Source organism: Pelobates fuscus, chromosome 12, assembly GCF_036172605.1.
Source record: "Pelobates fuscus isolate aPelFus1 chromosome 12, aPelFus1.pri, whole genome shotgun sequence".
Classification (NCBI taxonomy): domain Eukaryota; kingdom Metazoa; phylum Chordata; class Amphibia; order Anura; family Pelobatidae; genus Pelobates; species Pelobates fuscus.
This window is the reverse complement of record NC_086328.1, coordinates 133,657,529-133,685,362: the sequence shown is the minus strand read 5'-3', so window position 1 is coordinate 133,685,362 and position 27,834 is coordinate 133,657,529. Positions and strand designations below refer to the sequence as shown.

The 27,834-nt window shown below is 38.1% G+C and overlaps 1 protein-coding gene across 1 annotated transcript; it reads right to left on the bottom strand.

Annotated features, from left to right (window-relative positions):
* LOC134578569 (sodium-coupled monocarboxylate transporter 2-like) lies at positions 1–27,834 on the bottom strand. The gene is made up of 15 exons (XM_063437540.1): positions 27,478–27,834; positions 26,554–26,619; positions 25,859–25,910; positions 22,812–22,879; positions 22,395–22,549; positions 19,589–19,729; positions 7,367–7,496; positions 6,164–6,252; positions 4,974–5,086; positions 4,349–4,416; positions 3,919–4,005; positions 2,904–3,109; positions 1,834–1,935; positions 1,539–1,662; positions 1–165 (listed from the first exon to the last, which is right to left on the bottom strand). The coding sequence occupies exons 1-15, from the start codon at positions 27,832–27,834 to the stop codon at positions 1–3; spliced, it is 1,923 nt and encodes a 640-aa protein (XP_063293610.1).

Below are 27,834 nucleotides of genomic sequence, written 5' to 3'. Positions count from 1 at the left end.
CTACATGCGTGATACTTGATGTGTTTCGACGTTTGTGTAAGATCTTTCGTCAGGATTGAAACCTTGTGGAGGCATTTTGATTGAGTCGTCATCAAATCCATTTTGAATTGTTTGTTCTGTTACAGCTTCCACCTTTGGATCCTTTTGGAGACTATTTTTGTGATCCTTTAAAAGCAAGATAGGAAGAAACATTATTAGACACGAGGGATTTGACTAATGGTGCATTCCAAAAATGTGTGCATACAAGACTGGAGACTGCAATCAATCTAGTCTTGTCTGTATATTCTGTATATTTTTTTATTTTCTACCAAGAAATCACAGGGCTCTGACAGACAAGTCTTCCCTCCTGCGTGACCTGCTCAATGTATATAATATCTATTAACATATTAGTACTATAAATGGGACACTTGGTAGGCATATGACCCTTAGGGCGATTATGACTTTCCTTCCACAGGACTCTTTCCTAAATTGTTAGAATATCTGTTTTCTAGAAACAAATTTCTAGTTTCTAATTGTTGTTTCCTTATGATCATTATTACATCACTAAACATTCCAATTTGTAAAATAATGTACACACACACTAAATAAATAAATGAATACATACCATTAAAAAAATTATCTTCAGGGAAAGAGGTCCAATACATCTTGGAGTTTTAAACTATATGGGGGGATATCATATTCTAAAGGGGATAAAGGTCTTTTATAGAAAGCTAGAATTAGAAGACATCCACAAACAGTTTAAAAAGTTGAAAAGAGTTTGTTTCTTCCCTTAAGATTTATTTCTGTAATAAAACAAAATAAGTTTAATCTGAATGTGCTCATCTTACTTAAAGGGACACTATAGTCACCTGAACAACTTTAGCTTAATGAAGCAGTTTTGGTGTTTAGAACATGCCCCTGCAGCCTCACTGCTCAATCCTCTGCCATTTAGGAGTTAAATCCCTTTGTTTATGAACCCTAGTCACACCTCCCTGCATGTGACTTGCACAGCCTTCCATAAACACTTCCTGTAAAGAGAGCCCTATTTAGGCTTTCTTTATTGCAAGTTCTGTTTAATTAAGATTTTCTTATCCCCTGCTATGTTAATAGCTTGCTAGACCCTGCAAGAGCCTCCTGTATGGGATTAAAGTTCAATTTAGAGATTGAGATACAATTATTTAAGGTAAATTACATCGGTTTGAAAGTGAAACCAGTTTATTTTTCATGCAGGCTCTGTCAATCATAGCCAGGGGAGATGTGGCTAGGGCTGCATAAACAGAAACAAAGTGCTTTAACTCCTAAATGGCAGTGAATTGAGCAGTGAAATTGCAGGGGAATGATCTGCACACTAAAACTGCTTTATTTAGTTAAAGTAATTTAGATGACTATAGTGTTCCTTTAATTTAATACTATGATACGTAAAGCAGAAAAAAAGGTCTCTGCACACCTGGTCAAGCACATATGATGTTTTAAAAAATCAAATGTTTGTTTTGTTGAAAATTATCAGTGGGACTGAAATACACGATCAATATGTGGTTAATTATAAGACATACACTTACAAGATCACTATCATGATGAACTCCACACCAGCACACGGTTTTGTATTTGTCCGACCAACAGCAGAAGATGTCACAAATTGGTCTGATTAATGATGGCTTAATATTCTGTCCATGCTCGCGTCCTAAATAAATGAAGTGGACTATTTTGAGTCATTTTATAAATTTGAGAAATATTCTATGTACTAGTGAAACAACAACATCTAATTTTAATATCACAGAGATATAGGAATACATTCATGATAGTAAAAACAATGACGACTTATTGAATGCTACAAACGTGACCATTTACTTTCCTGTTACAAAGCTAATCAGGAGCCCACAAATAGCGCATGCCAGGAAACCCACAGCACTGTAGTAAAGGTATGACATGCTGTAAAAGTTTTCTTCAAGGACAGATCTGTTGTGAAGATACAAGCAGGAAATATATTAATAAACTGACTGATAGGTTACTCGGTGTGGGAGAGACTTTTACTATTTGTTTGTGCTAGTTTTAAGGTTTATATATTTGAAAGTAAATTTTTGTTTTGAGCCATAGTTTTGAATAAGTCATTCATTAATTTAATATTATGTAATATCATTTATTGTATATTTTTTGCATTTTGGGGCCTTTTCCATGCTTTCATAAAATACTATTGTGTTCTTAGTTCTAATGGCACAAAAGTGGTGTACTGCGTTATTGTGTGTGTGCTCCAAATGATTTTACAAGAATTACCCAACAAAAATTAGACTTTCAGGATATACATGAATATGAGAGAAATCTATATGTTAAAGCACATTTAACGTGTATAAAACTATGCAGATAGTTGCCATTGCCCTATTTATTTCAATGTGAAAAAAATAAAAAAGGAACACAGAATAATTAGACAATGCCATGGATCCAAAATAAGTAAAATATTCTAATCAACATTAAGGCCATGTCATGATTTAGAATATGAAAATGGAACCCAAAACTAAGGAACCATGGGATTACCTTGATCGTTGGTAAATACCTGTTTCACTTCCTGTGGAAGATAACTATGGAATTATGCCACCATCAATCCCATCAATCCTATCAATTATTAATGCACGTTCAGTTCTAAACCAGGGACTGATGTGAAGTTATATAGTCTTTGAAACTGCCTGGAAATACTATTACAGAAGCCAATATGAAGAGTAATATAAATTCGTTCCAGTTATTTTGATTTTGTCCTGTGCCCAGCAGTGTGGCATGGTTGTGTAATGTCTTGGATGACCATATATGTGTCTTTTCATGGAACTTTAAAATTCACTATTAATTTTATTATAAAATTACTTCTAGAAGAGGGTATTGAAATCTTGCGAATAACATGTGAACTCATACAGGAAGATACATAATTACATCTTTACTTCGTTGAAGCTGCATTCGGAGTCAGAGTAACGGGACGAAAGGTTGATGCCACGTCCGTAGTGGTAGAAGATATGTTTGCTAATACACACTGAGCTGTGCTTAACATAAGGGGGTAAGTCTTGGTTGCAGGTGGGGGATAAATGAATGCTCCAATTCCAACCCAGAAAGACATGATAAGTCCAATCAGGAGCCCTCCGAAAGCACCCTACAAAATATAGTGCTCAATGACGCTTAGAATTTGTGAAACAAACAGCAAATTACAATTTTTCCATTAACAAAACCACTGAACTTGTATTAGCCATTTTCATGTAATAAGCCATTTTCATTTACATTTATCTTAAATATATAGCAAATAACATCACAATCCGGTTCTGTCCAGACACAGCCTGGGAACACATTGTAACTGAGAACGAGAAACGCAAACTTTGTTTCATTTCACGTCTTCTTTGCTGACAGCCAGATAAAAAGGTCAGAGCTTAACGTTATTAAGAGGGAGCTAAGATGGAGATGCACAGTTTCTGGATTTTTACAATTATTATGTTGTTTTTTTTTTATCTCAGAAATATATATTTGTTACATAAATATAGGAGATGAATAAATGTGATATTAAATATCCTGGGAAGGAACACTTTACCGTGAACATGGAACTCACATTTCCCAGCTCTCATAACAACTCATACCAACATGAAGGATTGCAGGTGCTGCCCCCTAGAGTGAGTGCTTGGAAGTGCAACATACTCTTCCTGTTAGTCAGTTCGTTAAAGGAAAGACTACATAGACAGTATCCTGGGACCATAGCCATTACAATAAGCTGAAGTGACGTGTTAAAATGTCACTTTAACCCCTTAAGGACCAAACTTCTGGAATAAAAGGGAATCATGACATGTCACACATGTCGTGTGTCCTTAAGGGGTTAAGTATAACCTACCATGGAATGCAGCACTTGGCAAATAAATTGCATCCTTTATAGTTCTATGGGTAGGCAATATTTATCTGAAGCAAATATGTGTTTACCTTCCAGTTTGTACATGGGAATAAAATGCCCAAAGTAAATATTCCCAACATGGGACCTCCACACATCCCATGAATACTTGCAGCAGCCTGTGGAAAGAAACAATGTAAAACCGTAAAATTAAAAAGAAAATCTTCTCAATGATTACAATAGCTTTATTGAGATCATTAGATCAAATTAAACAATACGTAATATTCTTCGAAATGTTATCAGGTGGAAACCTTGTTAAATTGACTTGTAACATGTTACTATTAATTCATGATTAAATTGACAAAATATTGCCATCTGTGGACAGAAATGGAGAAAGCAAAACATTCTTTGTAACACACATATTGTTATTATTGGTATCATTATTATTTCAACATATTTTGTATTGGTGTACAGTGATATTAAATAAGACATCGTCATTACTTATAATAACTCCTCCCTTACCTGAATAATTCCTCCCATCTGTGATGAAACTACAGCCATCGCGGTGCATAACACTCCATACAGTAAACCTAGATAACAGATCAAATATTTGACACATATAATTAAGCTGGCATGACATTTTTTTTTAACATTTAGATAAATTACATGTTTGCCCGTGGATGGCATTAGTTTGTACAAACAAGGATGGAGAGATTATCATGGAACTTAAACTATGGCAGAATTAGAATCTTCAATAGAAAAATGAAATGGGTGAGTTTTCGGGACAACATGCTCCCTAACTACTATTCATATCGAAATGCCCAAGTGCATAACACTCTAATTCGTTCTATTCAATTATCTCTTATGTCTATCAACACATCTATTTTGTTTGTGTACCTGTGTCTATCACTACTGTTAATTAGTGGGTTGGTAAAATTGCACTATGTAAATAGTTTTTGGCCCCCTGGCACAAGTTGCCACCCCTCTCGTGAAAGTGAGCTATAGTGATTATGGTGAGGAGTGTTGCTTTAAGGATGTTTACAAATAGATTATTATATTTTCAATATTTACTCCAACTTCCTTGTAGTCAAGGGATTTCAAAAACCTCAACAACCGTAATATATGAAAAATTAAAACCAGCACTCACATAGCCCTTTGCTTATTAAGGTAGTCCTTCTATCACTGATATTTTTGCATATGTTCTTCACAATGTCTTCTAATGTAACTGTAGCTAGAGCGTTAATGCTGGCAGCGACTGTGCTGTAACAAACAGAAACATTAAATGTAATAAATTGTATGAAATTGAGAGGAGACATTTCTAATATATATTTAGAGGCAATTATAACCCGCACAATTTCACCAACCAGTTCAGAATCATTCAAAATTTGAAGTTTACTTTTATTATTATTATTATTATTATTGATATTTATATAGTGGCAACTAATTCCACAAAGTGCTTTACAATAATTTAAAGTAAACTGTCTTTTGATATGAAACTGTAACTTCATTCAAAACCATCGGACAATTATCGGTCCAAGTCAACACTTGTAGTTAAGTATGGAAGTTGTGGAATTGATTTAGCTCTGATAAGAAGATACGTGCCAGTTGGCTGTTCGGTAAGAAGATACGTGCCAGTTGGCTGTTCGTTAGTGCTCCTTAAAGGCACTCTATAGTCACCAGACCAACTACAGCATAATGTAGTTCCTCTGGTGTGTATAGCTTGTCCTGGTAGGCTTTTTACTGTCACTCAGATGGCCACTAGAGGTGCTTCCTGGGTCGGTACTGCACAATAAGCACTAACATTCAGATTTTCCACACTCTGCATTGAGTTTTACACCAACATGTGTTTTAAACTGTCCTTTGGCAAACAATTAAATCATTAAAAACAAAGGGAATGATTGTAGTACACAAGCAGTTTAAGAGATAGGGCTGGCGAAAAATGAAGAATGTTTTTTGGGGAACAAATTCTAATTTTGTCCTTTAATTTCCTTTGGCTGCTCCCACAGCCAAGGGAGAAATATTATCAATTTGGTGGCAAAAAGCAGATGTATTGTACAGAAGAACCACAGGAGAAGTAAAGATCCAAAACACAGCTACAGAAAAACTGAATTATATTCCCTTCTACATTTTTAAATGTTGAATTTTCTGATTTTCTTTTGTACAGTGTAATAAAGAAAAAAAACTTAAATATTGCCTGAAAACAGTGATGGTTTTCTGCTTTTCACAGGACTGTATATACATTGGTTTTATGTTGATACACAATGTTCTGATTCTTTAAACTGTAAAACCAGGAACCAATCCAAAGAAGTTGCATTGTTTCATGTAAGAAAGAGTTACCTTAATGTTCCACTGAAAGCACAGGCTACAAACAGACCAGGTAGTCCGGGCATGCTTTTAAAGATGTCCATAACGAAATATGGCATCATCTGAAAAACAAATAATTGTAAACAAAAATTACTTATGAAGAAGATAAGAAAAATGACTAATTCATACCTGTTGCTAAATATTTCCACTAGAAATGTTCATTAATAGGACATGCGGTTCTATTCATCAACATATCATTGGGCAGGGGTAGGCAACCTTCGGCACTCCAGATGTTGTGAACTACATCTCCCACAATGCTCTTACAGCCAAAATGCTGGCAAAGCATCATGGAAGGTGTAGTCAAAAAGATCTGCAGTGTCGAAGGTTTCCTATCCCTGTCATAGAGAATCAAAAACTCTCTCCAACCGGCCATCTCGAATGAGCGTCTTACTACACCACACATATTTGTGTGGTTCCTGATTTTTTTATTCAGTCAATAGCACAATCAATAAAATAATTATACTGCATGGATCATTGTCTTGTAGTTTTTAGGATATCAAGATTACAGTTCATTTTCGAGAATTTTTTTATTTTACATTTTTTACAGTGATGTAGCTATTCTTTTTCTGAATCTCCAAATATAGAGATTTGAACACAAGTATAGACAATGTAATCCTTAATTCTAGCTGTTATTTATTAGCAATACTAAATAATAATTATTAAGTGTTGCCTTTGATTGAAGATTACACTTGTAATAGACCCGTTATCAATCGGGAAAAAATAAAGTTCCAAAAATGCACGGCTAGATTTGGATTAATTCAGATTTGTTACAATTCAAGTGTCGTGAATTGAATACAAATGCATACAGGGTTATTTACCAAAGTGAAAATTCTAACTTAATTTCAAATTTAAGGCTGAAGTAGAGGGACGGAAAGCATACCAAACTTTCCTGGTTCGGTTCTTTTGACCTACAATTTGAAATTCACGCTGAATTTAACTCTCTCATGTTAGTGAAAAACCCTGATATTATCAACCTATCTGGATGCCCATTCAGGAAATGATAGAGATCTGTTGTCTGGGTTTCTGCAGAAATCTATAAATGACAGAGAGGTCTACGCAAATCCCAGTGCTCCCTCTGACTTCAACAGCTGTGAGCACTGTACACTTAGCTTAGAACCATTCACTAAACTGAAGCACTGGGTACATTTCTTGATTATGTTTGAACTAAGAACCAACCTGATCAGGTGCTGATATGAATCCAGCAGTCCAAGGCTCACAGTCCTTATAGTGCACATAAAATATCAATCCAGAAAACACGGCACACACTGTGATTACCCACAGTCCTATCAGGTTAAGATATAGAGCCCTTTAACGAAAATAACAAAACACTTGTGACTTTGGCTGTGATTGCATCTAGTGCAAACAGGAGTAATTTCAATTTTTTTAAAAAAAAATAAATACAACATTGTAAAAGATTTTTATTTTATATAAACTCTCTTTTCAGCAGCTATTGTTTTGATGCTGTTTAACAGAAACGTATAATTTGATGGAAACAGTTATATTACGCAGACTTTTCAGGGCAATTCTAGGAGGTTTAGAAGTTGCAAACATTGATATGTAGACAGTGTGGAACCCACATACACTGCTTATATGAACATACACGGAGCGGAAAACCTACATGCTGCTGTTCCTTAACCCCTTAACCCCTTAAGGACACATGACGTGTGTGACACGTCATGATTCCCTTTTATTCCAGAAGTTTGGTCCTTAGGGGGTTAAAGCAGACCTGTTTATTTTATGCCGCTAAATCCATTTTTTCAAAAGTCCCAGTCAGTGTTAGTTTAACCCAGTTTACTGAAACGTAAAGATGATATTTGTACTAGAGGTGAATTTTAATTAATGGTTTCAATTAGTACCTGTATTTAAAAAAATATATATATTTTCTGTATCTAACACAAGCTATGTAGTGGTCATTACATGTACTGTCTAGTGCTGCAGTACTTCTACAAAGAGGAGAATAATAATAATGGTTTGTACTGAGCCCCGATTTCAATAAGGCCAAGTAATATCTTTATAGGTAACAATTCTGTTCAATAGCTTGGGAGTCCTCTACAACAGCAAATTAATTTCAGAAAATGTGCAACCTTTCTTTTCAATATGTTTATCTTGCACTTTTTGTACAGTTCACCATCAGATATAATTGTCTTGTTGGTTATATACAGAAACCTCTGCTAGATTCCAAAGTTCAGTATGTGGAAAGGTAATTAGCGAACCTGAAAAGGTCTTCATATGTCGAAAACACTGCTGACATACATGAGGTTGATCATTAATCAGTGTTTATGCTGCCTTAAATTACTATCATTTGGTGCAGTATTAGTCAATGTGTACGTACATAAAGGAAGGTGAGGAAAACATCTTCTGAGTTCATGGATTACATATTAATTTTAAAACATGGCTCAGAAGAGACATCTGGATGAAGACCATCTGATACATCCACAAGGTACATAGATAGTTGTAGTTATCCCTATGGCTATAGGTCAAATTTAAAGTTATCCCCATGGGGATCGAGCTTATTCTGAAATTGTGTTCAGAGTTACAATTATGTTTTGCAGACTTGAGAAAACACCTATGGGTTATAGGGACACTAGGCATTATACACATTTAATTCAATTGATTTGGTTATATTATCTAGACCCCCTAGTGTCTAGATAATATAACCAATTCAATTTTATTAAATGTGTATAATGCCACCCAGGACCAGGTCCTCACTGGAGGTATGGCTAAGGCAGAGATTACACTCTTTCTTAGTCATAGCAATTCATGCCAGCGATGTGATAGGCTGGCGTCTGGTCTGCTGGTACACTTAGCCAATCACCAACGCCCATTGCTGCTTTGCCTAATGAGGAAGCAGTACAGATTTAACATTTCAATGAGATGAAGCAGTTACAATGCCTAAAATGTCTCTGTACATTAGATGTACACCAATCTTACTCAAAAAGGAGCTAACTTTAATTCATGGCCCAGGGAAGCGTTTGAAAAATGTAAATCTTTATATGTTTCAGCAGCTGTTTTAGCACATCCAGATCCCGCCAAACCTTTTATTATTCAGAGGTTGATGCATCAGAAACAGGTGTAGGGGCCATCCTGTCTCAACATTAAAACCCTGATAAGCCTCTGCATCCCTGTGTTTTTTTCCCCCAAAACGTTATCTCCTGCTGAGAGAAACTACGACATCGGAAACAGGGAATTATTGGTCATTATTCTAGCTTTTAGAGAATGGAGACATCTCTTAGAAGGTTCTATAGAGCCCCTTTTGATTTTCCCGGATCATAAGAATCTGTCTTATATTGGGGACGCTAAGAGATTGTCTTCCAGACAGGCTAGATGGTCACTTTTTCTTTCACATTTTAATTTTGTTATTATTTATAGACCAGGGACTAAGAACACTAAGACAGACGCATTATCTAGACAGTATGATACAGATGAGATATCCGACCAAGAGACGTCTCTGTCAGGACAGTCAAAAAATTGGAAATAGGTCGCGCTACAATAACAGAAAAATAATATGTAGTAGTAATATACTCACATAAAATGAAAAAGGCAAAAAAATATTTTCTAATAGTCCTAATAATTAGTAGACTGCTAAAAGGTCCAGCTGACCTGTAGAGACTTGGATATGTTTTAAGTCCAATACGGTACTGGATCTTCAAGTGCTAGAGTTGTCTTGACTCAGATTTGGATATGTGAACATAAAAAGCCAAAAAGTACTCCAATAGTGCAAACTGCGAACTGACAAGTAAAAAAATATAAAAAATACATAACAGGGAGGTAATCCACTCACCTATTGAGGAGCATGGACTAGCTCAAGTATTTCTGGCATTCAGTGGCGTCGATCCCCCGCTGGTAGGATATAGGTGTTGATAATCAGAAGAGCTCCTCGGTATGTAGAGAAATAAAAGCCAAATATAGTGCTCACTGTATATATTGTAAAACAAATCAATTGTGAAGGAATAAAATCCTCACATTCGCATTCCTTCACAATTGATTTGTTTTACAATATATACAGTGAGCACTATATTTGGCTTTTATTTCTCTACCGAAGGTACCAAATTTATCTCCAGATTTTGGCGTGCTTTCTGCAAACAGTCTGGCATAGAGCTTTCTTTTTCCTCTTCGTATCACCCTCAGACCAGTGGGGCGGCGGAGAGAGCCAATCAAACCTTAGAGTCTTATTTACATGGCTTTATCAATACCAATCAGACTAACTGGTCGGAACTCCTACCCATGGCTGAATTCGCTAGAAATAATGCAACTCACAAGTCCTCTACTTTCAGTCCTTTTTTTGTAAATAATGGTTATCACCCCACTGTATTGCCTTCTGATTTTTCAGACATTGACATTCCTGCTTTAGACCTCCGGTTGTCCTCTATCCATGACACTTGGGCTTCCATACATGAAATGTTGCAATCGGTTTCTAGACGTACTCAAGTTCAGGCTGACAAGCGGCGTGGTACCAATCCTGTCTATCAAGTTGCGGACAGGGTCTTGCTTTCCACGTGTCATATCAAGTTGAAAGTACCTTCCATGAAACTGGCTCCTCAATTCATAGGTCCTTTCCGTGTCCTTCGGTGCTTTAATCCTGTGACGTACTCACTTGCCCTTCCTGCTCATTTGCGGATATCAAACATGTTCCATGTGTCTTTATTGAAACCGCTTACTTGCAACCGGTACACAAAGCAATTCCTGCCTCCTCCTCCTCTGTTTGTTGGTGGACAGGAGGAATTCAAGGTCTGTTCCATACTGGATTCCAGGATGTCTAGAGGTGTGTTGTCTTATTTGGTGGATTGAAAGGGTTACGGCTCGGTACATAAATATAAACATAGGCCGAGCATACTGAAGCACAGTGAATATGCAGCTTGGCTGAATGTAGGCCCGATGTAGTGAAACACAATGAAGCTTGGTGGAACATAGGCCCAATAAACACTGAACCACAGTTGATATATTATAAAGTGGCTGAACATAGGTAGAAAACACTGAACCACAGTGAATATGTAACGTGGCCAAATAAAAGCTGAATGTATTGAAACAGATTGAATATTTAGCATAGCCAAACATAGGCCAAATTTACTGAAATACAATGATTATGTAGTGTGGCTGAACACAGGTCGAATACACTGAACCACAGTGAATATGTAATGTGGCTGAACGAAGCCCAAATGTATTAAGAAATATTGAATATGTAGCAGGGTTTAACATAGGCCGAATGTACTGAAACACAGTGAATATGTAGTGTGGCCGAACCTAAACCGGATTTACTGAAACACATTGAATATGTAGCATGGCCGAGCTTAGGCCAAATGTACTGAACCACAGTGAATATGTAACGTGTAAAGTGGCTGAACATATGTAGCATGGCTGGACACCTGTAGTGTAGCTTAACAAAGGCTAAATATATGAAGTGTGGCCAAAGAAATATAGATAGACTGGACATAGAACAGATGTACTAAAGCATAGTGAATATGTAGAGTGTCCAAAAGAAGGACAAATGTACTGAACCACAGTGAATATGTAGCTTGGCAGAACATAGGTTGAAAGCACAGAACCACAGTGAATATGTAAGGTGGTTGAATGAAAGCTGAATGTATTGAAACAGTAGCATGGCCGAATGTAGGCCAAACATACTGAAACACAGTGAATATTTAATGTGACTGAGCGAAGTCTGAATGTATTGATACATATTGAATATGTAGCATGGCCGAACATAGGGCGAATGTTCTGAAATACAGTGTATATGTAGTGTGACCGAACCTAAACTGGATATACTGAAACACAGTGAATATGTAGCATAGAAGAAACGTAGTGAACAACAGTGAATATGTAACGTGGCCGAATGTAGGCTAAATATACAAAAAACAAATGTAGCATGGCTGAACGAATGCAGAATATATGTTATGTGTCTGAACGGAGGTCAAATATATGTAGCAAGGCCGAATGTGTGTAGATGGGAAAAAACATAGGCCACATGTACTGAACCATAGTGAATATGTAGTGTGTCCAAACGTATGTTGAATATACTGATATCATGGTGAATAAGTAGCATGACTAAGTAGCAGGACTGAACATAGATCTACTGAAGCGCCATGAATATGTAGCATTGCCGAATGTAGGCTGAAAGGTGATAAACAAAGGCATAAACAAGGTGAGTATGTGTCACGATTCGGGAACCTAACACGTTGACAGGTCACAGATAGTAAAGGGTGCAATACCGGTCCTTAGAATGGCCGGGCTAAGCACGCTAAGAATAGTCAGGAGACAAGCCAAGTAAAGGGAGCCAGAAAACAGGAGAACGAGAAACAAGCCGAGGTCAAAGGAATGGAGAAAGCATGAAAATCGGAATAACAAGCCAAAAATACGGTAGCCAGAGAGACACACGAGCAAAAAGCAATACAGGTATCAAAGACCACAACAGGGCACAGAGAGACAGGAAAGGTAAGTATTTAAATCCTGTGCTTAATTCTGATTGGATAACTTCCAATCAGAATTAACAATCACACGTGGGGGGTATCTATACCTCCCACCGTGATTATTGTGCTTTAGCTTTAATGCCGGGTCACGTGAGTGACCCCGGCGTTCAGATATTAGTGCCGGCTCCCAGCGTGCAGCGTTATACATGCTGCCGCTGGGAGGAGGAGAGGAGGATGCGAGAGGCGTGTCAAGAAGAGAGGACGCCGCTTGCTGACAGGTAAGGGGAGGGGGGGCGGCGACGGACTGAGGGTGAGTGCTGCGAGGGGACTGCAGCCTCTCCTCACAGCCGCCCGCGGAGCCCTGACATAACCCCCCCCTCGAGGACCGTCCGGCGGGAAACCGATGGCTTCAAAGGAAACCATGCATGAAAGGAGCGGATCAGAGAGGGCGCGTCCAAATCAGAGACAGAAACCCAAGACCGCTCCTCAGGGCCGTAACCCTTCCAATCAACCAGATACTGCAACCGACCTTGAGAGAAACGAGAATCAAGGAGAGCAGCCACCTCGTACACGTCACTAGAGACCGCGCAGAGGGCATCGGAACGCCTGAGAGACCCAGAGAACCGATTACAGAGCAAGGGCTTCAAAAGGGAGGTGTAAAAAGAGTTGCGTATACGCATGGAAGGAGGCAATGCCAGGGAGTAGGACACGGGATTAATCCTACGCAATACCTTATATGGGCTAAGGAACCTGGGCGCAAATTTCATCGAGGGAACCCTGAGGCGGATATTCCTAGAGGACAACCAAACCCTATCACCCAGAGCATGAGAAGGAGCCGCATACCTACGGCGATCAGCGAACCTCTTCTGAGCAACTGCAGCACGAGAAAGAGCAGCATGGACCTGATCCCACATCTTCCATAAGGAGGCGAGGTGCTCGTCCAAAGCGGGAATTCCCTTGTCGGAGAACACACCGGGAAGGACAGAGGGTTGGAACCCATAAGCCACCATAAAAGGACTTACACCAGTAAAAGAATGAGTCACAGTGTTCCTGGCAAATTCAGCCCAGGGAAGGAGATGAGACCAGTTGTCCTGGTGTGCATTCATGAAGCAGCGTAAATATAACTCCACAGACTGATTTGCCCTTTCGGCAGCTCCATTAGATTGTGGATGATAGGAGGAAGTAAACGATAAGGAGACCCCCATCTCAGCACATAAGCCCCTCCAAAACCGAGAGACAAATTGAGGGCCCCTGTCGGATACGATGATATCTTGTGGTATACCATGCAAGCGGAACACTTCTTTGGCAAACACCTGAGCCAACTGAACTCCAGACGGTAGCTTTTTAAGTGGAATAAAGTGTGCCATTTTGGAGAACCTATCAGTTACAGTCAAAATTACCGTCTGTCCATCAGATGAAGGAAGATCCACAATAAAGTCCATGGATAAGTGTGTCCATGGTTTCTTTGGTACAGATAGGGGCATTAAGAGTCCCAGGGGGTTAGCATTAGGGGACTTACACTGGGTGCAGACACGGCAAACCCGCACATAATCTAACATGTCTTTTTTAAGTGAGGGCCACCAAAACTGTTGAAGGAGACCCTTGTATGTCTTGGTAACGCCTGGATGACCATCAGTTTTGGCGGTGTGAAATAAATAACTTTTTTCTGTCTTTCACTTTCATGTATAGCTTACCAAGGAGGATTCTCAGAGGGTGCTTGGGATTGGTATGTCTTGATACCATCAAACGGGTAGCAACGATTATATTAGATGTAGGCACAATGGGCTCAGGAGTGGAGGCAATCGAATCTAAAGGTTCTTACTGTCGGGAGATAGCATCAGCCTTGACATTGCGATATCCAGGCCTGTAAGTGATGATGTACTGAAAGCGTGAGAGAAATAAGGACCATCTAGCCTGACGAGAGGACAACCTTTTAGCATCTGCGATATAGGATAGATTCTTATGATCAGCTATAACCAGGATTTTGTGTCTAGCTCCTTCTAATAAGTACTTCCATTCTTTAAAAGCCATCACTATAGCTAATAATTCCCTGTTCCCGACATCGTAATTCTTTTCAGACTCAGACAACTGTTTAGAAAAGTAACAACAGGGTAGGAGGGGTTCGTCATACGATTGTCTTTGTGACAACACTGCTCCTATACCTGATTCAGAAGCGTCTACTTCCATTACAAAGGGAAGGGAAGGATCAGGATGGTGTAACACAGGGGCAGTGACAAATGCCTTTTTAAGAGTCTCGAAGGCCTCAATAGCTTTAGGAGTCCAAACCCTGGGGTGTAAACCTTTTTTAGTCAGTTTAGTGATAGGGGAAATGATGAATGAAACGTTTTTAACAAATTTCCTGTAATAATTGGCAAACCCTATAAACCGCTGTAGTGCCTTAAGTCCTTGGGGAAGGGTCCAGGACAGTATAGCTTCCAATTTAGAAGGATCCATGCTGAATCCTTGTTCAGAAATGACATACCCTAGGAATTGTACAGAAGTTTGGTCGAATAAGCATTTCTCTAATTTACAATAAAGACCGTTCTGCAACAACCTCTTAAGCACCATCCTTACATGAGTATGGTGTGACTTCAAATCCGGAGAATATACAAGTATGTCATTAAGGTAGACTATGGCACAGACATGCAGTAGATCTCTAAGGACATCGTTTATGAGATCCTGAAATACAGCAGGAGCATTACACAATCCAAAAGGCATGACTAGATACTCGTAATGCCCACTACGTGTATTGAACGCCGTTTTTCATTCATGATTCTCCTTTATACGAACAAGGTTATAAGCCCCCCTGAGGTCTAGTTTAGTAAAATATCTAGAACCTTTAACACGATCAAATAACTCAGTGATGAGAGGGATCGGATAGGCATTTTTAATCGTTATATTGTTTAGAGCCCTGTAGTTTATACATGGCTTCAAATCGCCCTCCTTCTTAGCCACAAAAAAGAAACCAGCACCAGCAGGAGAGGAGGACCTTCTAATAAAACCTTTACTTAAGGATTCCTGTATGTACTCCTCCATGACCTGGTTTTCTTTCTCAGAAAGAGGGTAGACCTTACCCCTAGGAGGCATAGTACCCGGTAACAGGTTTATGGCACAGTCATAGTCACGATGTGGAAGTAGCTTATCTGCCTCCCTTTTTTCAAAAAACAATGCAAGGTCTGCATACACAGTAGGGACAGAAACAGAAAGTGGTTTAGCCGTGGGCACGTTGAGTAAACAAACAGGACGTACATGGGCCATACAGTCTCGTTGACAAGTTTCCCCCCAGGAGAGTATATCTAAACAACCCCAATCAAGTACTGGGCTGTGTTTAACTAACCAGGGAAAACCCAGAACGATGGAAGCAGTAGGGGAGTCAATTATTTGGGAGGTTAACCTTTCCTTGTGCAAAGCACCCACAGACATGACAATTTCTTGGGTTTCATGGGTCACCAGAGGTTTCTGAAGTGGTCTACCATCTATGGCCTCAACGGCCAATGGTGTGGCCTTTTGGATCAAAGTCAAGGCTGCGGTTTTAGCAAAGTTCTCATCCATAAGGTTGTCTGCCGCACCTGAATCGATCAAGGCTTTGGTTGTTATAGCGGTTTTATTGACCAAAAGAGAAACCGTAATAAACGGTCTGGAGATGGACACCTGAGGGGACCTGAGAAGTCATAACACACGAGGCCGACCCCTCTCTAGGCCTTAGGTGCTGAAGTTTTCCTGTAATTTAGGGCAGGTATTACAGTGGTGCCCCCTCTTTCCACAATAAAGGCATAACCCCTCCCTTCTACGATACGCTCTTTCAGCCTCAGTTAACCCCGTAGCACCCAATTGCATGGGTTCGGGGGATGGTTGACTAGGAACGGGTAATGCTAGTAATGCAGTACTGGGTAGAGCAGGTAACACCTGTGTATTCATCCGTCTTTGACTACGCCTCTCTCTAATACGGTTGTCAATAAGAATGATATAGTCTATAACATCATCCAGAAGAACAGGCAATTCCCTGGATGCTATTTCATCCAGTATGTAAGCGGCCAAACCCTCCTGAAAGGCTGTTACGAGGGCGTCATTATTCCAAACCACTTCAGCTGCTAGAGTGCGGAATTCGATACAGATCTGTTACCCTGTCGGACCCTAAGCAGAGCTTTGCCAGCAAAAGCAACCCTACCGGGTTGATAAAACGTGCATTTGAAAGCTGTCAAAAAATCTGCAAAGGACATAGGAGACGTATTCTCCCACATGGGGTTGGCCCATGCTAAAGCTTTCCCGGACAAGTGGTTTATCAAAAAGGCAATTTTGGTTCTGTCAGTGGGATAGGAACATGGATTCATCACCAAATGGATATCAATTTGGTTGAGGAAACCATGACACAATGCTGGATCACCGCTATAGCGCTGTGGCGGCATCATATGAACTACGTGAGCAGGGACGGGTACCGGAGTGGGAATGGGTTCGGGCACAGCAGCAGCAGCCTCCTGAACGGCAGGTTGCAAGTGTGCAGTACGAGCCAGTATGGTTTGTAAAGCTTGAGCAAACTGATCCATACGGTGGTCTAAACCATCCATTCTAGCCTCCTGATTAACTAATAGTTGTGGAATGTCAGCAGGTTCCATTATGGCCCTGTTGTAATGTCACGATTCGGGAACCTAACACGCTAACAGGTCACAGATAGTAAAGGGTGCAATACCGGCCCTTAGAATGGCTGGGCTAAGCAGGCTAAGAATAGTCAGGAGACAAGCCAAGTAAAGGGAGCCAGAAAACAGGAGAACGAGAAACAAGCCGAGGTCAAAAGAATGGAGAAAGCAGGAAAATCTGAATAACAAGCCAAAAATACGGTAACCAGAGAGACACACGAGCAAAAAGCAATACAGATATCAAAGACCACAACAGGGCACAGAGAGACAGGAAAGGTAAGTATTTAAATCCTGTGCTTAATTCTGCTTGGATAACTTCCAATCAGAATTAACAATCACACATGGGGTGTATCTATACCTCCCACCGTGATTATTGTGCTGTAGCTTTCACGCCGGGTCACGTGAGTGACCCCGGCGTTTAGATATTAGTGCCGGCTCCCAGCATGCAGCGTTATACATTCTGCCGCTGGGAGGAGGAGAGGAGGACGCGAGCGGTGTGTCAAGAAGAGAGGACTCCGCTCGCTGACAGGTAAGGGGAGGGGGGACCGCGGGCGTAGTAACTGTATGTAGTAACTCCAAACGTAGGTGGAATGCACTAAATCCATGATGAATAAGTAGTGTCCAAACATAGACCAAATGTACTGAAGCACCATGAATATGTGTCTTAGCTAAAAGTAAAGAAACATGGTGAATATGCAGCAAGACCGAACATATTTAAACACAGTGACTATGTAACTTGGCTGAACATGGGCCAAATATGCTAACACCATGGTGAATAAGTAGAATTGCCTAATGTAGACCAAACATGAAACCCGTACTGAAAGTGCAGTGAATAGTAAGTAAATATGTAGTGTAGCTGAATGTAGGCCAAATGTACCGAACCACAGTGAATATTTAATGTGGACGAACACAGGACAAAAACACTGAATCATAGTGAATGTGTAACATGGCCAAATGTATTGAAACAGATTGAATATGTAGCATGGTCCAACATATGTACTAAAACACATGAATATGTAGTGTGGCCAAAGGTAGGTCATATGTCCTGACACACAGTGAATATGTAGAGTGGCCTAACATATGCCAAATACACCAAAGCACAGTGAATATGCAACTTGGCCAAACAAAGGCCGAATGTATTGAAACACATTGGATATGTACTGTGGCCAAAAGGACGCTGAATGTACTGAAACACAGTGAATATGTAACATGGCCAAAGATAGGCCAGATGTACTGAAACACAATAAATATGTAGTGTACGAATGTAGGCCGAAAGTATTGGAACAAAGTGAATATGTAGCATGGACAAACATAAACTGAATACACTGAACCACAGAGAATATGTAGCCCGGCCGAATACAGGCCAATCATACAATGTTAAAAGAAGAGAACTGGGGGAGGAACTCTAGTCTAAGTTAGGAAGCCCAAGAGATGGAAGTTGAGTATGGTAAACTAGCAACCAGGTTCCAAAACATTGGCATCATGTGAGGAGGAAGCTGGGATGGGGTAGCTATAGGCCAGCAAATAAACGGTCTCTCTCTTTTTCTCTCTCTCTCTCTATTTATATATAAGCTCTTGTATACAGCAAACACAAACTCTAACATTACATAACTGGTACTTTAAATGCCTATCTCAGTTCCCTCGCCATTTGAGGGATATCTGGTGTATATAAAACACAAAGAAATGACCAATGGACATAAAACCCAGAGGACAAAGTAAAGTCCCTATATGAATATAATGTAATTAAAAGTAAATTTGTTTATATATGTTTAAAAAGGAACAGTAATTGAACCAAAAAGACAAAAAACCCACTAAAAAAAGGAAACTTATAAACATAAAAAAAGGGGAGCTTATAAGCTCTAAGTAATAAATGGGGTAGAAGGAGCAATGAAGGCTGCTTGTTAAAGGAATCCTAATCGTATATAGGTTACAATGCAGTTGTGGTGAGTAAAAAATATACTCACAGAGAATGTAAACAATATAATACTATATAGGATAGTACAGCAAGGAAATATATACAATATAGAAATTAAATCATATAACCTAAGGATAGCAGAGGGATAATGTCTCTGAAAAACATTATATAGCTAAGTCTTCATTGAACTTCAACACTGAATCGACTTCAAGGTCGCTGTCTGAAAAAATAATATTGTAATGAAGGCAAAAAGCTAGGTTGGTTGTAAAACAGAGACAAGTAGAAAGTAAATCCGTCTATTATCAGGTGGTTGTGGTGAGTAGAACAAATCCTCCACAAATGTAATTGTTTGAAATATTGTTATCAAAATGAATGGATAGTGTTCATGCTGTCAATAACATTGTACTTCTGATGACCAATCAAAGCATTATTCCCCAAAACTTACAGCTTTGCGTGTTTTTCCGATTTGCATGATATACATCTTTGAACTTGTGACTGGTTTACTCCATAGATTCCTAGCCAGGTAAATGTTCCTCCTACTGTAACTGTCCAGAATGAATACCTTTTTAAAGGGTCTAAATCAAACCTAAAAAAAAGATAAAGATCTTAATAATAATATTTAGGGTTGAATTTTTGTCATAACGGGAATTGTTCTCCCTTAATTCTCATAATATTAAATATATATGTATTATCTTCGAGTTTCCTTGTTTTATTTTGATGTGTATCACAAGTTATTTTGAGCATCTCATAACTTATTTCCCCTCTACATAAATATTTAGTGGTATTTGTTGACTGAACACACGTTCACTTCTTACACTTCCATACAGACTTAGATCATAAAATGTGTAGCTGGCATTAGGGATGTTAAGCATCAGAAAATACATTTGGAAGTATAGTGAAGTATGAATTGCATCAAAACAAAAAAGAACAAAATAAGTTTAAAGATTATTTGCGTCCTTATGTTGAGTAAATGCTTCAGCTCAGTTTTTTTATGGCTAAAGGGTTATTTATTGCCTGGTGACAAAATGGTTAGAAATAGTATTAATATGTCCTATATGCGGGGAATTTCGACACTTATCACACAATAACTATAGACGAGGATTCAGGCACCACGGATGGGGTGCAGGGATACCTGAACAACGCACGAGCTCTGCCATAGGTAACAGTTACGGGGACACTCTAGACTTCGGGCACTACATTTAAGCTACATGTTCTGCCAAGTTCCCACTTGGGATTGGTATGTGGAGTTTCCCTACAATAGTCGCTGTTACTTTCAATTTCACGGCTATAATAGAATTAAGCGTATATGTTCCCTGAGGTGGGACGAGGTTAATTGGACCTAGTCCCCGGAAAGTTGATGCGGACCTATGTGTCCACTTATTTTGTAAACGAGCTGACCAATACGCTTGCAAGATGTATGTTTTTCTCAGAACATTGATTTTGTTCTCATACTTATGTTATATATGTATATTATGCATGATTAGACCTGCGAGTCTTACTATTCAGCTTTTGTTGACACTGCAAACAATTATATAAATAAACTGATTTTCAAAAAAAAATATGTCCTATATGAAAACCAATAATGGGAGGGCAGCAAGATGGAAGTATGATTAATACTCAAAAGAATAATTCTAATAAACAAAAAACAAAACAAAAAACTAAATATAATGTCCTAATTTTTACTCCATAATTTTCCAAGCAATGTATTTTCATAGGTAAACACTACAAAAACTAATATTCATCTACCTCAAAGTGTAATTCCCCCAAAAAGGGGGAAAATGGGTGTGGGTGGGACCTGAGCTAGATGGAGGTGTGAAGCAGTAGCTCTGTTGGAGTGACTGAAACTAGCAAAACTTGATTACAGCCCAAACTTACCAGAAAATGGCACAATACTGGTTAAGAAATCTGTGGAAAGAAGATCTCAAAACACCTTGTTTGCAATCAGACAAAACGTGCTTGCAGACCTAGCAGCTGGCCCAAGATGGAGAAGAAGGAGATAGAGGAATAGAATTGGCACATATCCCATCAATTCCTCATGACAAACTGTTTACACAAACCATAATACAATCGCTTCTGGACACCATGTACAGCAAATTACAAACTACTCTACAAAAAGTGATGGGAGAAATCCACAAGCATCTCCAAAATGTAGGCTTCTGGCAAGTCCGATGCAGCCTCACAGATCGAGTAGAGTAGACCAATTAGAAACACAGTTAGAGAGATATGAGGTGAAGATCGTGGATCTCGAAGATTGTTTCTGAAGAAATAATCTCAGACAATGAGACATCTCTGAGGATGTGTCAACGACAACACTGACAACGTACTTTCATGGTCTATTTCAAGTCTTGGCTCCAGATATGCCATCTGACATGTTGAGGTGTGAAAAGATTTTATGGGGAAAACAATTGCAGGGAGAAATACGAGAAATATATAACAGCAAAATACTTAATACGCAGCACTAACAAAGGTGGAAAACACCCCATTAAATAATCATAGAATACTGGGTAGCCGAATAGTGTAAACTAAGGTTCTTAATAGGTGAAATACCAATTGAAATTTAAGTGAGATCATGCACATTTTTCTACTCCACATTTTCCCTCGATATACACCCACTATTGTTTAATTGTATAGTTATTATTATTATTGAGTCCTGTAATGTTCTCTATGGTGGAAGTTTATTCTGGTGAAAAACCCAGACTGTATGTGGACTGTTCAACATTTCAGGCAATATGTCACTTTTTACTGTATAAACTAATAATGTGAACTCTGTATGCTTGTGTACGATTTTGAAAACTCAATAAACTATACAAGTCGGGGGGAAAAAATGGAGATTGCAAACTTGCAGTTCCTTGCATTGTTACTAAGACACTGAAGACTATTTTGCAATATATATTAAAGCACTTTTGCAGTCGAGCAGGAATTACTAGGGTACTGACTGGGTACCATGCACATTGATATAGAAATTCGTGCTGCAGTGAAAAGGTGTTTTGATAAGTTTGGGGAATTCATGTTCGTAAGCTATATAGCAGCAATGCTAGTCTGTCAATTATTCTACTTGAGAGAAATAAAATGTCTTATTGAAATCATGTTACCATGGCACTAATTAGTTACGTATAACTATGTGGAACTTTATTGGGGTATCATGCATATATTCATGTAATCAAAAAATGGTAATAAGTAATATCTTTTTCTAAGCAGTGTCTTTGACAATTAAATTGACTTTGGTGTTTAGGATTCTTTGATTAACTCACTGTAATATGTCCAGACGTGACCCATTCACTGCTGCTTCCCAGATATTAGTAGGTCCTCCATGTATAATTGTTCCTTGAATGAGGACAGACAAAAATCCAATGACCATAACTACCATTTGAAAAGCATCTGACCACACAACAGCTTTCAATCCTCCCTAAAATAATGGAAAAATTTTATTATAAAAAAAACGAATTTCTTCAACTGCATATCCTACTAAAGATCACACAACTTGTGAGGTAACAGCATGTGCATGACTAAAAAGGTAATCTAGCTGCACTCGTGAAAACTCATAAATAAGAAATATTAAAACTCATTTTAGCAGCTTATAATTTGCGAGATTATATGGCATTTTGATTCCAATAAAAGCATTTTGCTGATGCTTGTCGTTGATGTCATATTTTTGATTGATAACATACCAGAGTGCAGTAGAAGGTACAAACAATACCAGTTGTAAATACCGAAGCCCAAAGATCAAATTTAGTAACTGTAAAAATAAAGTAGTTTCCATTAGTAAGATACTTATTAAAAGAGAGCAAAGATTGATTGATTTTTGGTTATATGGTTGTACTACTGATAGATAAACAGTTCTAATATTTAACCCTGTTCTGTCCCTAAGTTCCCACTTCTCAAGCCCGTGAAAACCTAACCCTAACCGACTCCCCCCCCCCCTTCCCCAAACCCTCCCAACAACATTTAGTAGACTTGGGATGAGTGCTAGTTACCTTATTTCACATTTGTTTGCTGGTTCCACTGGGTCTGCATTCACAGTGCCACCACTGCGTTTTCCAAGAATGCGATCTTTGGAAATATCCACCTCTGCCCTTCTTAGGGGGTACCTGGTGAGGACCAAAGGCAGCTTCTGTGGAACTATATTGACTCTAAGTTGAAGTGATGACGCAACACTCATGGACGTCACACTTCTTTGGAAGAGGTGAGTACAAGGTTGACAGCCAATGGTAAAATTGACAAAGGACGTGAAGCTTGACCAAAGCTCCAGCCTTTCTCAACTTTTCTCAACCTGCTGGTTATATATACGGACAACTAGTCATACTTTTCCTTATGTATAACTTTTATAATAATCATCATTAAAAAAAACTGCATAGGAGAAGAGGTAGAACATCATAAATTTCAAAAAAATATGTGATTGAGCAACTACAAGAATGCATGTTATTAATTTTTCTTAAACTAGATATTTTGTTGTTGCCAGTGGATAGTTAAGAAGGCTAAGTAAATTATTTAGCATAATCTATGCATTGTGCCGTTAAATTTCTTAAATTCCAACTGTGTGCATGGTGGCATAAAGGCACGAATGTCAGAGAATTCAGCAGTGAGAATGCAGGAGCATTATCTCTACACCAAAACTGCTTCATTAACATAACGTTGTTTTGGTAGCTATAGTGTTCTCTTAAACCCATCCACAAAAGTGCTCTTCCTTGTAAAGCTTATTGTTTTTCTCATGCATCCATGTCTATTTCATGTTTTGTATGTGCTGCAAATAAACAAATAACTGCAGCCCTCACTATTTGGTTCACTGTATCTTTTATTCAGACTGGATTCAGTTATAGGCAAGGGAAGAACTGGCACGTTATGGCATGGTTATATGAAATTTGAAAAACGAGTTCCTCATTGGTTTTAAATAATTTTCATATGCGTTGAGTTCAAATAGTAAATTCATTAATTTGGTTTTGCAATAATGTTTGTGAAAACACTGTACATACTCAGCCATGCATAAGTAACACAATTGTTAGAAAATGAGAAATGGAAAAAAGGGACAAGAGACCTAATTTACCATAAGCCAGGTATAGACATTGAATATAGTTTGATATGAATGCCTCTTTAAGGTTTTGAAGTCTATGTTTGACCTTTGTCTTTGTTTTTTTTTTTGCAATGGTGGGACTTATTCTTTTCTAATATCACTCTAAATTCTCTAAACAAACATAGGCAATAGGCATTCTGGACTCTGATAACCCACAAGCTGTTACATTAGGTTGTGTGAACTGGCAAACCTTATCCAATAATTTAGCAGTTTACAACCAAATAGCGCACTACAAACAGCAACTCTATTTAAATTATGCCCAGAGGTCATAGCACTCCTTTCGCCTCATTGGGCATCACATTTTATATTATTTTACAATTTATCTTCCATTTACACAATACCAAGTACAGCATTTATTTGTTTTATGGTGTCTACACCGTATCAAGAAATAAATCTGTGATCAAAAGTCTCAGAAGACATTCACACTTGGAAGTATAACTGATTGGTAGTTTTTAAATACGTAAGGCATTTAAAGGGACACTCCAGGCACCAACACAACCTTGATGCATTTAATAGATTTTGGCCTCATGTGCTGTATTTGGTTTTTTATGTTCAAATCTTTATAGTTTTTGCACAAAAAATTAAATGTTGTGCAGAATGCTGAACCATAAACCTGCCTCCTTGGTCTTGCCAGAAATACTTCTTTATCAAAGGTATGCACACAGACTCAGACCCAACAGCACTGGGTGAGATGGTTTTAATTCACATCCTGGTCGCAGCCAGTCAGAGAGAAGCTGCAAACAGGCAGTGATACCCTTCCCATATGTCTCCCCGGGTGTCCTCTTCTTCTAATGCAGGTCACTTTGTAGTTCATTCATTACTGTACCACGTGTAACTGTTTGCAGACAATAAGGTAGTCTTTTTCTGGGTTAACAGGTCATGGCTAACGTGGCAGAATTTAGCTTCAACATTCTGTAAATCATTTATTTTGTTTTGTGCAAAATCTGTAAAGTATTAAACTTGCACAAAACTACAACATAACGAGACACAAACCTCAAATGTAATGCATTAAAGTAGTAAAAGTGCCCAGCATGTGCCTTTAAAGTCTCTACCATTGGGAAGTCATTCTACAGGTAAGTCTGGTCATCCACAAGATCGGATAAATCTTCTTCTACTCTCTCTTTCTCTCCTCTTCGCTCAGTTCTGTTTGCTTCCCTCTTTAAATCTCCTTTCCTTCTATTGCTGTCACTCTCTTCTTAACCTCCCAAACACTTTTCTTGGTATTAGTAAAGGTGTCCGAAAGAGCTTTTTTTGTAATTTTTACCTTTTAGTTTAGTAGATATCTCCTGATCTAAATGTTGGATTGCCAAAAGAATACCAAGAGGGAACTATCTACTATCCTCCTAAATAGGGCAATCCCGCAAGAGTACCAATTATGGAGTTATTGTTGCAAGATACAGGATGGATCAGAATTTCATTTGTCTGAATACAATTCTGGAATGAAAATGATGGTTGCATTTTGTCTGCAAAGGAATGAACAATATGAATTCTGTTCGGCAAAACATCTTTTTTTTTTTATTTCGACAAAATTAAAATGTTTGCAGCGCCCAAGATTTGTTCATTAGATATACTTTATAAACAATGTTAAAAAAAAAAAAGGAAATGAATTACTTACTAAGTCTTTTAATTTTTGTATTGGAAACATACCTTGATTCAGTGCTAGGGCTGGAGCATAGATTACCACCCCTGTATAGAGAATCTGGGAATCAAAATATATGGAAAAGATTATACCGGCTATAACAGGTAACAAAATATACTCCAATTAAGTAACAGTTTGGAATAGCACATGTTGTGATCAGAGATTCGCTTAAAATAACGTTGCAAACTTTGTTAACAAACACAATGTGTGACCTGCTACTGTAAAAAGTACTAATTATAAGTGGCTATTGTTATTGTGTAAAACATTATGTTTCATATTATCTTTTTAATTAAAATGGCAATCAATTTGAAATTAAATATCTTTCCTTTTACAGTGTAACGTTGCTTACTATATACTCTATGTTCTATGCTATTCCTGCATTAGTCCTGATTCCTAATGGCGGTCAGGTTGAAAGTACTGGATCATTCCTTGCCGCCAATGGCACATATTTCTATGTATCTGCTTGAGGTCACCATTCAATGGCAGATGGTAACAGAGGGTGCTGGGCTATGACACCATACGTCAATGGGTAAATGAAGAAGACAAGAGAAGAAGGAGAAATCAGATTGGTACCAGAATTGGCAGAAATGTCTCTACTTCCTTTCGCTTTCTACTCCCGTCCTCAATGTAGCTAGGGGCTGTATATCATCCCAACACAATAACATTTACAAGATATTTAAACATCCATCTTAGCGAAGCTTACCGTTTGTATGATGTAGATACCTGTTGCAGCATTGCGAACTATTTTACTAAATCGTAGTTCTAAATACTTAAAGGGAGAAGAACACAAAACATTAAAATCACTAAGCTCTTGAGAAATACAAAACATAAAGAATTTGATATTTTTATTGGTTGACTTTTTTTTATAAGCAAAATTTTTATTTAAACACGATGTAAAATGCAAACAACGTTGTAAAAAAACCCCGACGATTTGGAACTGTAATCATATTGAAACATGTAAATTTATGAATAAATAAGTATCAATATTATAGTCGATGCCCTTTGCATATCATCAGTACGTCATATACCTTATGTATATAGAATAGCTTAGTGGCTTGATTATTAGAGAAATGGATAACACATTGCACTAGCCTGTGGCATGAAAGTATTTGGAACATATTTATTTTTTAAAAAATGGAACTCTTGTTTGTGACACCATTAATTTAAACATTTATTTTTAATCTAGAATACATCATCCATTTTAAATTTTACAAAAAGAGGGCAATCGAACACAAAACGTATACCGAAGCCTAAAGGGTTAACTGGTAATCAAAACAGGGATAACCCCAATTATGTAACTGCAAACAGATGATAGCATAACTCTAAATGGGTTCAAATCTCAATAGATTACCATCAAGTTACAAAAATAAATAAACTTTATTAATTCAATTTAATATAAAGAAGAAACAGAAAAGAATTGAATTAATACAATGTATTTATTTTTACCTCTAACACGTGTTTTATAACTTGATAGTAATCTATTGAGATTTGAACCCATACAGGGTTCTTTTCTCATTTGTTTGCATTTTACATTTTACTATCTATTAATAATCAAGATAGTTTCTATTACCTTCACAGGCCCTGCACATAGCGACGAAACAAGGATATTCAAAAAGCTATGACTTACCTCATATGTACTTGTAATTCCTGATCTATAGAATACGGGTAAAAAGATGTTAGCAGACAAAATAATTACAAATGTGTAGGAAATAATGAAATATAGATAGAAGGCGCCATAACGAACAACTTCTGCTGGAGTTCCCAAAACTGTAACTGCAGACATGAAGCTCGCGGTTAACGATAGAGCCACGGGCCCGCATGTCATCTGCTTTCCACCAACCAAAAATTCATTGGAAGTTTCCTTTTTTCTATCCTTAATTGCAAAGAAGATGCCAATTGAAGCAGAAATGATTAGAAGAACAGCAAACACGGCATAGTCCCATATGACAAAATCTGGGATTTCAGGAAGCTCGAATTTTGACAT